The sequence below is a fragment of the Hordeum vulgare genome, chromosome 2H, assembly GCF_904849725.1.
Source record: "Hordeum vulgare subsp. vulgare chromosome 2H, MorexV3_pseudomolecules_assembly, whole genome shotgun sequence".
Taxonomy (NCBI): domain Eukaryota; kingdom Viridiplantae; phylum Streptophyta; class Magnoliopsida; order Poales; family Poaceae; genus Hordeum; species Hordeum vulgare.
Genome location: NC_058519.1, coordinates 56,942,347 through 56,951,448, shown reverse-complemented (window position 1 = coordinate 56,951,448; position 9,102 = coordinate 56,942,347). Strand labels below are relative to the sequence as shown.

The window sequence follows — 9,102 nt, the reverse complement described above, 5'->3', positions numbered from 1 at the left end:
TGCACGACACCAACTCCCTTAGTGGCATGGTTCATAGCAAGGACGGTACCAATTGGTGGATCACTGCGGTTTACGGGCCGACAAGGAGATGAGCTTAAACCTGCGTTTCTTGAGGAGCTCCGGGCCAGGAGGCTAGCTTGCCAAGGGCCATGGATGGTACTTGGCGACTTTAAGATGATTCTCCGTGCTTCCGAGAAAAGTAATGCCAATCTCAATAGGAGGATGATGGAGCGGTTCAGAGGTTTTGTTGATGCTCACGAGCTCAAAGAGCTTTACATGCACGGAAGGAGTTTTACTTGGTCTAACGAGCGAGATTCACCGACCATGACGAAGATCGATAGAGTGCTGGTTTCTGTCAATTGGGAACTTAGTTTCCCGGACTGCCTGCTCCTGGACCTTTCGACCAACATCTCGGATCACGCGCCCCTTCACCTTTCCACGAGTGTGCCTTTCTGTTCCAAGAAGTGTTTCCGTTTTGAGCTTTATTGGACAAAGCTGGATGGATTTGAGGAGGCCGTCAGGGAGGCCTGGATCTGTGACGAGGGGATTGTGGACCCATTTAATCGGTTAGATGCTCTCCTTAGGAACACTGCTAGGGCCCTTCAGGCCTGGGGCCAGCGCAAAACAGGAAACATAAAAATTCAGATGGCGGTGGCTAACTGGGTAATTGCGAGGGTGGATAGAGTTCAGAAAACCAGGTTGCTTTCCCCTAGAGAGTTATGGCTCAAACGCACCCTCAAGCATGCGCTGCTAGGCCTCGCATCGCCGGAGCGAACTATCGACAGACAGAGATCCAGGATCCGATGGATCAAGGAGGGGGATGCGAACACCAAGCTCTTCCAAGCTGTGGCAAACGGACAGAGATCGAAGAATTTCATCGCTCATGTCAGGCACAATGGCGTCATATACACTGACCAGGATCGGAAGGAGGAGATCTTCACTGAAGCTTACGAAGGGCTTCTTGGACGTGCCCAAGCGAGGGAATTTGGCCTGAACCTTGATTTCCTTGGGGTTCATGCCGCTGATCTTCAAGAGCTTGAGCAGATGTTCACGGAGGAAGAAGTCTGGAACACCAAAAAAGAGCTGCCCGCGGATCGTGCGCCGGGACCGGACGGATTTATTGGGGCCTTCTACGACCGTGCTTGGCCAATAATCAAGCAGGATATCATGGCCGTGTTGCTCAAGCTGTTCGTTGGGGATAGCAGAGGATTCAGCAAGCTCAATCGTGCCCACATCATTCTCATCCCGAAGAAACCGGACGCTCAAGAGGCTGGAGACTTCCGCCCCATCAGTCTGCCCCATAGCATTGCCAAATTGTTCGCCAAGATGCTCGTGATCAGAGCGAGGAAGAGGATGAAGGATATTGTTGCGGCCAATCAGTCCGCCTTCATTCTTGGCAGGAGCTTGCACGATAACTTCCTGCTAGTGCGCCAAGTTGCTAGGAAAATTCATGCCCGTCGTGATCCCGGAGTGTTCCTCAAACTGGATATTTCGCGCGCCTTCGATTCCTTGGCGTGGTTGCTCCTCTTTGACGTCCTTCACGCAAAAGGATTCGGCAACAAGTGGATTGGTTGGGTGGCTGCGCTACTCAACTCGGCGAGCACCAAGGTCGTGGTGAACGGAGTCCCCGGAAGGAGTTTTGTGCATGCCAAGGGCTTAAGACAGGGAGATCCCATCTCGCCCTTGTTATTCGTGATCGCGATGGACGTGTTAACCAGCATCATCAACAAAGCATAATCGGATGGCATTATCAGTGCGCTCACGGGAGTCACGGCTATGCAGCATCTATCGATTTATGCCGACGACGTTGCCCTGTTCATCAGGCCTTCGGCGCAGGACATGAGTTTCGTTCGAAACGCTCTACACCTCTTCGGCGAGGCGTCCGGCCTCAAGGTCAACTACGCCAAATCCTCCGCCATTCTCATCAGAGGGGATGAGCAAGATCAGCTGAGGGTGGCGGACGTGCTGCAATGCCAGGCGGGTGAGTTCCCCTGTAGATATCTTGGACTGCAGCTGGCGATCCGGCAACTCACCAGGGCGCAATGGCAACCCCTTCTGGACCAAGCCAAGCGCTTCATGCCCGCGTGGCAGAGAGGGCTAATTCAACGGGTCGGCAGGCTAGTGCTGGTGAAGTCTGTTGCGGTAGCTAGGCCCGTCCACCACTTAATGGTGATGGAAGCGCCGATCTGGGTTCTCAAAGAGATCAATAGCTGGTTGAGAGCTTTCTTCTGGAAAGGAAAAGAAAAGGTTAGCGGAGGGCATTGTCAGGTCGCTTGGAACTCCATCTGTCGACCGACCCAGTTCGGTGGTCTGGGCGTGAAGAACCTGCAATTGCATGCTTTGGTGCTGCGAGTTCGTTGGGAATGGCTCCGTAGAACAGACCCACGCAGACCGTGGCAAGGTATTACCATGTCCGATGATCAGTCGACGAGGCAGGTGTTCGACATCCTGGTGCTGATCAAGGTCGGCGTTGGAAGCCGTGTGTTGTTCTGGAGGGATAGATGGATTCATGGATTTGCGATCTTTGATATCGCACCACTGATTCATAGCAGCGTAGATACTCGCACGCGCAATCGAAGGACGGTTCTGGAAGCTCTGACTAACAATAGATGGCTCCAGGATATACATGGCAACGTCTCCTTCACGGCACAACTCCAACTTATGCATCTGGTGCACGCGATTGGATCTGTACAAAGGGACACGCAGATGTCGGACGCCTTCTCGTGGCCCTGCGACCAATCAGGAGTGTACACGGCTAGATCTACCTACAAAAGGCTGTGCACTGCCATGGAGAGGCTCCCCTTTGCGAAGTGTATTTGGAGGAGCTGGGCACCCCTTAGGTGTAAAATCTTTGCTTGGTTCGCCGCGCGGCGGCGTTTATGGACCTCAGATCGCCGCGCCAGACATGGATTGCAAGATTACCCCTCTCCTTGTTTCATTTGCCTCCAGGACCAAGACAATATCGAGCACATTCTGATCCAATGTGTATATGCAAGAGAGGTGTGGTACTTAGGTCTCCAAGAGCTCAACATCCAAATCAGGACTCCGGAGCCTCAAGATACATTGACGAAATGGTGGCTTCGGGCGAGGGGCCACTTCAGGCGCGCCGAGCGGCGTGGTTTTGATACACTGGTGATTATCACGACCTGGGCATTGTGGAAGCAGAGAAATGCCTGGGTGTTTAACAGGCCGTGGCAAATCATGAACCCTACGTAACTGTTGGGCCAAATCGGGAAGGAGGTGCAGGATCTTAGGACTGTAGGGATAGGAGTAGGAGGTCTTCAACGTTTTGTGAGATAATAGCCTTAGTCTGTTTGTATGGAGTTGGCTGGCTCGAATGTTCGCATTCTACGCTAGCGTCTTGTAAATATTTTTTCTGCCTTCTATAAAAATATGGTACGCCATTGGCGTACTCTCCAAAAAAAACACCAAGACTTTGTAGATGCCTTATGCCTCAAATTCCTGAGTCATCGATCACTACCACCAGTCGTCAGCTCCATCCCCAGCATCACCTGGATCGTAGCCATCGTCAAATCCCCCGACAACGTCGTCGTAGTAGTAGTCATCGTCTCTGAAGTGGTCACTCCCGGCACTGACATCATCATAGTCGTCAACCCCGACGTCATCATGACCACCACCGCCACTGCCATCATCGCCTTCGGCGTCTACATCAGACACTAGTTCATGGTCCTGCATGCCATCTTCCTGATAATCCATGGTCAAACCGAGGTTCTCCTCCTCATCGTAGTGCTCATTCATGGTCTGCGTGGCCTAGACGAATACACATAACGCAAAGTGTTAATCAAGTCGTGCCATTCCATAAAACTGCATAACGGTGGTGGTAGCTAAGTTCGCCGGCTTACTGTATCAAAGGTGCTATGGTCGGTCTCAAAGGAGCCATGGGCGGTGGGAGAGAATAATGCACCTTTTATAGCTCCGGAGCGCTTAGCGTTGCCGTCGCCGGCGCCCTTGCTCTTCCCTTCCCCGACGGTGGCCGTCGTGGAAGAATGCGTAATGGTTAATGATCGGTAAGTTTGCCAGCTTACCGTCTCGAAGGTGCTATGCTCGGCGGCAGAGAACGTCGACGCGCCTCCCCAGCCCCCAGCACCACCTACTGCCTTCGCGCCTCCTCCCGCTCCGGCCCCCTAGCGCGCTTACTGGTGCCGGCGCTCATGGCCTTGCCCTTCCCGGCCCTCATGACCTTGCCCTTCCCGGCGCCCGTGCCGGCGGTGGCCGTCTTGTGCACGCCTAACTTCTTGTGGTAGGCCTTCCCCATGACTTTGGTACTTCTATGAAACTAGGCTCCTAGGTAAGAAACGCCATGTTTAATGGCGTTTGGTTCCTGTGTAGAAACGTCAGTGAGGATGGCGTTTCTAGGTGATCTGCAACGCGAGCTAGATTGGCGTCTGAATGTGGACCAAAAACGTCACGGTAGACTGACGTTTCTATGTACACCAGCAACGTCACGGGTTCTGGCATTTCTAAAAGGGTCAGATCGTGAAATAGATTCAGATCAAGTTCATTTTATGCATTATTTTCGTCTCGTGGGTCACAACAGTGAAAAAAAAACCACCTGCAAGCTACTATCTTTTTGGTTAGCCTTGTCTACGGTGGCTTGTCTCCAACATGGAATGCGTGAAACACCCGTCCAGGCTGGCGCGTTGTACATGCCCTCAGAAGTGTCGACAACGGAGATGACGCGAGGCCATGAAATCTCGGAGGAGGTCTAGCAACCAGGGGCGGACCTACGTAGTGCTGAGTGGGTGCCCAGTCCCCCACTTAATTTTTGAAATTTCAGTAAAAGTTGCTTATATTTTACAAGATTTTTTCGAAATTTTTTAAATTTATACAATAAGTGTCTCCACTCCGATTATTCACCCCCAGTCCATAAAATTTGTGGGTCCGCCCCTGCTGGCAACTGTTTCCCTTCGGACATGGATACTATTACCGAAGCCGAAAAGGCCACTGCGTGGCTTCATCAAAGATCAACCGGAAGGTTCCAGAGCACGTCTCGGAATTCTCCCGGTCACGCGCGGCCGACCTTTTATACGTCTCGGAATTCCAGAGCACGTCTCGTCAACAAAGCACCCACGCACGGCGGCAACCAACGAGCGCGAGATTCACCGACTCCCGTAATACTCGAACAAGAGACGATCGTCCTTTTCGATTGGATCAGGGGCTATACATGGCGCACGGGCAGGAGTCGTCGACGCAGGCCGCCACCGGCGGCGCCGCGCCGCCGCTGTGCGCGAACGGCTGCGGGTTCTACGGGAGCGCGGCGACCAAGAGCATGTGCTCCAAGTGCTACCGCGACCACCTCAAGTCCACAGACGTGGCTGCCCCCGCCGTCGAGGGGAAGATCAATACCGACGACCTCATCCTGGCCTTCAAGAAGTCGGTGAGCCTGCAGGAGCAGGACTCTGCCGCTGCAGCTGGTGCTGATGCTGCACCGGCGGCCGATGCGCCACCAAAGAAGGCGGCGCCGGCCAGGTGCATGGCGTGCAAGAAGAAGGTGGGGCTGCTGGGGTTCGCGTGCCGCTGCGGTGGCACCTACTGCTCGCTGCACCGCTACGCGGACGGGCACGCGTGCGGCTTCGACTACAAGAAGGCCGGCCGTGAGATGATGGCGCAGCAGAACCCTCTTGTCGCGCCGTCAAAGCTCGACAACAAGATTTGAAGCAGGAGGAGTTGAAAAACATATGTACAGTTTTTGTTTACTCATTGGCTTTACTTGTCTCTCCTATTACTTAATTAGATCTTTCGACCTCGATCTTTCTTGTTCATAGTGACGTATTGCTGTGTACCATCATCTTATCCATGTATGTGTCTTGTTCTTCTTCTTTTTCCGGCTGATCCATGTGAATTCGACCCTCTCTTATTTTTCCTTTGCCAATTTGGCATCCAAGGTGGCTATCATACAAGATATTCCGCAGTTTTTGGAAGTTCTCACCTAGACCTAGTCGCTGATAATTAATACTCCCTTCGTTTCAAAATTCTTATTTTAAATTTGTCTAGATATGAATGTATCTAATCACGTTTTAGTATTTACATACATCCATTTCTAAACAAATTTAGGACAAGAATTTTGGGACGGAGGAAGTAGTTGCATAAGGTCTGCAGTCACGGTCAGCTTGTTTTTCTCAATCTCTTCAAGTTTAATCATCATCTAAAAGAGGTATCACAGCAAAATTTTCATGGAGGGAGGACACCTGCTGGACCGTCTTGTTTTCTTCTTTCTTCCTCCTTGTTTATACTAAAAACGATGACCGCATGGCATACGTGGTTAGCTATCAAAAAATCCTTAAATATACTAAAAAGGATGGTATGGTTTAAAAAAGAATGAATTCCTTCATATACATACGAGAGGAAGGTAATTAAAAAAAAAGACAAGTTCTTCCTTCTTTTCTCACTAAAGAGTCATGCAAGATAAAACCAAGATCCGCGTGATTATTGGTGGTGGTGCCACCCCTTATTCAATTTTATCGTGCTAGACAACGGACCCTACCTTTTTTAGTTTGATGAGAACATGAGACCATGAGACCATGAATACAACCCATGAAACATTCACTACACGATTTCAGGTTGGGAGTAATCTCCAAAAACCAATTGGTGTCCATATGCCATATGATGTTACCGCATTGTTCCACACCGAAGAAGCGTTGAAATCTGTGATGGGCCGAGGGCCCATGAGACAATTTCAGAAATCTTCAAGGGCCCATGTAGGTGGTGGCATGACTACTAGTGGTGAGAAGTTTAGTCTCACCTTGCTAGTGGAGAGGGAGTTGGACCCCTTTATAAGGGTCTCTATTCTACATGATATTGTAGCATGAGAAGAGAAGAGGCCCTTGCGCACTCCTCCTCGCCCGCCTAGCCTCGCCTCGGGTTACGGGAATGAGCCGAGCCGAGCTCATACCTACTCCTCATTCCTTTGTTGCTGCCGCCAGCGGCGACCCCATCCCGTTCACCGCGTCTCTCGGTCGACGGGGGAGCAGGCCTTCGAAACCCCGCCTCTCCGGATCCTATACGGGAGAGGGCGATTAGATTTTTGGGGAGCGATCACGTGACTGCTCGCCTCCGTCTGTTTGCTTCATCTACATCCGTGTCGCCTTCGTCATCGCCATGTCCTCACCATCCGAAGCTGACCGTCTCGTTCGTGAGAAGGCCAAAGCCGAGAAGAAGGCAGCATCCGCTACTGTGTATAACTCGTTTATCCTGCTCGTGAATATGTCATGAATCTAGTTAATGCCATGTTAGTGATTATTTCATGGATTAATCTATTCAGAAAATTGCATATTTACTCAACAATCCAAAAACCTAATGTGTGTAGGAATTTTTCGAGTAGTAGTTTTGCTGTTGCACTAAAACCGGATAAGTTTACCGGCACTTATTTCAAGCGTTGGCAAACAAGAACCACCTTATGGTTCACGACTATGAAGGTGTTGTGGCTAGCCGGTGTGATCCCTACGGGAACGCTCAATCCTGAACAAGAGAAGACGTTCAAGGAGGCCATCGTCTTCTTTCTTGAGCAGTTTTAAGCGTGATCGGAGATAAGCTGGTTGATGCATATTTACATGTGCACGTTGCCAAAGAATTGTGGGAGGTGCTCGAATCTAAATTCAGGGCCACCGATGTTGGGCGCGAGATGTATGTTATGGAGCAGTTCCATGATTACAAAGTAGTTGAGAACCATTCTGTATTGGAACAAGCTCATGAGATAATATGCATTGCTAAAGAACTTGAGGTTCTGAAGTGCGATTTACCGGGCAAATTTGTCGCGGGATGTATAATTGCTAAGCTCCCTAATTCCTAAAGGAACTTTGCTACCACTCTGAAACATCAGAGGCGTGAATTCTTAATAGAGGATATCATGATATCGGCCATCTGAGTGTTGAGCAGAACTCGAGAGCAAATGACTTGCACGAAAAAACGGTTGAAGGTCCTTCTGTTGCCAATATGGTACATCAGAGGAACTTCAATTCCCACAAGCCCAAGGGGAAGAATTTTGTCCAACAACATACCGACTTTAAGAATAAGGGTAAGAATACCTTCAAGAAGAACAAGAAAGAAGATAGTTGCTTCAATTGTGGTTCTGAGGAACATTGGGCCAGTAAATGTCCAAACAAGTACAAGAAGCCAGGGCGGGACTCCAAGTCCGCCAATATGATTGTTAGCAACAATGAAAATGGTGCATCTCGGTACGGTAATTTGTCTAATATATTTTCGGTTTGTCAATCGATCGGCTGGTGGGTGGACACAGGTGCAAATATTCATGTGTGTGCTCACATCTCATTGTTCTCTTCTTACCAGGTCACAAACAGAGGGTCTGTATTGATGGGGAATGGCGCGAGTGCTTCTTTTCTTGGTGTTGGCAAGGTCGATCTGAAGTTTACTTTGGGAAGGATCATGCAGCTGAAGAACGTGCAGCATGTCCCCGCAATCAAGAAGAATCTCGTTAGTGGCTCTGTGACAGCCCGAGACCGACCATCCAGAAGATTCCCCCTTTATTTCCGTTTCCGTCATGTGGTTATTTTATTTTGTGGCCTCTTCATGTAGTTTGCATCATCGCATCATGCATGGCATCATGTCAATTGTGTTTTGTCGGTGTTGCTTGTTGCTATGTGTTGTTGCTTGTGAGTGCTTGTGAGTGTGGCGTTGTTCGTTGGCGTGATGAGATTGGGTGCAACAGAGCCGCTTCAAAACCTGTTACCCGTGGACCTAATACCCTTCTCTTCTCTCTAATATATTTTTGTGGTTTTGCTAAAGATTTCAGTTTTAACCCCTTCAAAATAAATTCGTCTTCTTTTAAAAATCCTTTTATTAAATGTGGGGGCAACCCCTTGGGTTTTTCTTTTATTTCTCCTCTTGTTTTATTTTACAAAATAAAGTCTCTTTTCCTTTTCTCCTTTAAAAGGGGTTTATTTTTATTTTCTTGTTAAAAGGGTTTTATTTAATTCTTAAGAAAAAGGTTTCATTTTTATTTCTTTAAAAATGCCCAAAACTATTTCTTATAGTGCGATTTGTTTGAAAGGAGTTAAAAAGTATTTCTTTATCTTTGTTATAAAAAAATCCTTTCCTTTTGGTGTTGCTGTTTTCTTTTAAAAA

General features: G+C 49.2%; 2 protein-coding genes across 2 annotated transcripts; one reads left to right on the top strand and one right to left on the bottom strand.

Annotated features, from left to right (window-relative positions):
* Positions 1 to 3,477: 3,477 nt before the first annotated feature.
* Positions 3,478 to 4,276, bottom strand: LOC123429544 (fibroin heavy chain-like). The gene is made up of 3 exons (XM_045113568.1): positions 4,178 to 4,276; positions 3,864 to 4,145; positions 3,478 to 3,771 (listed from the first exon to the last, which is right to left on the bottom strand). The coding sequence occupies exons 1-3, from the start codon at positions 4,274 to 4,276 to the stop codon at positions 3,478 to 3,480; spliced, it is 675 nt and encodes a 224-aa protein (XP_044969503.1).
* Positions 4,277 to 5,185: 909 nt separating this feature from the next.
* On the top strand, positions 5,186 to 5,835 carry LOC123429542 (zinc finger A20 and AN1 domain-containing stress-associated protein 9-like). Its single transcript, XM_045113567.1, has one exon. The coding sequence runs from the start codon at positions 5,186 to 5,188 to the stop codon at positions 5,675 to 5,677; it is 492 nt and encodes a 163-aa protein (XP_044969502.1). The 3' UTR covers positions 5,678 to 5,835.
* The last annotated feature ends 3,267 nt before the right edge of the window (positions 5,836 to 9,102 follow it).

What these genes read in the sequence shown, in the direction of transcription:
- LOC123429542 (XM_045113567.1), top strand. Translation starts at nt 5,186, where the DNA reads ATGGCGCACGGGCAGGAGTCGTCGACGCAGGCCGCCACCGGCGGCGCC.
- LOC123429544 (XM_045113568.1), bottom strand. Translation starts at nt 4,276, where the DNA reads ATGGGGAAGGCCTACCACAAGAAGTTAGGCGTGCACAAGACGGCCACC. An exon ending in TGAGGGCCGGGAAGGGCAAG is followed by an intron (nt 4,146 to 4,177) that starts GCCATGAGCGCC and finishes TAAGCGCGCTAG; the next exon opens with GGGGCCGGAGCGGGAGGAGG. An exon ending in ACCATAGCACCTTTGATACA is followed by an intron (nt 3,772 to 3,863) that starts GTAAGCCGGCGA and finishes GTATTCGTCTAG; the next exon opens with GCCACGCAGACCATGAATGA.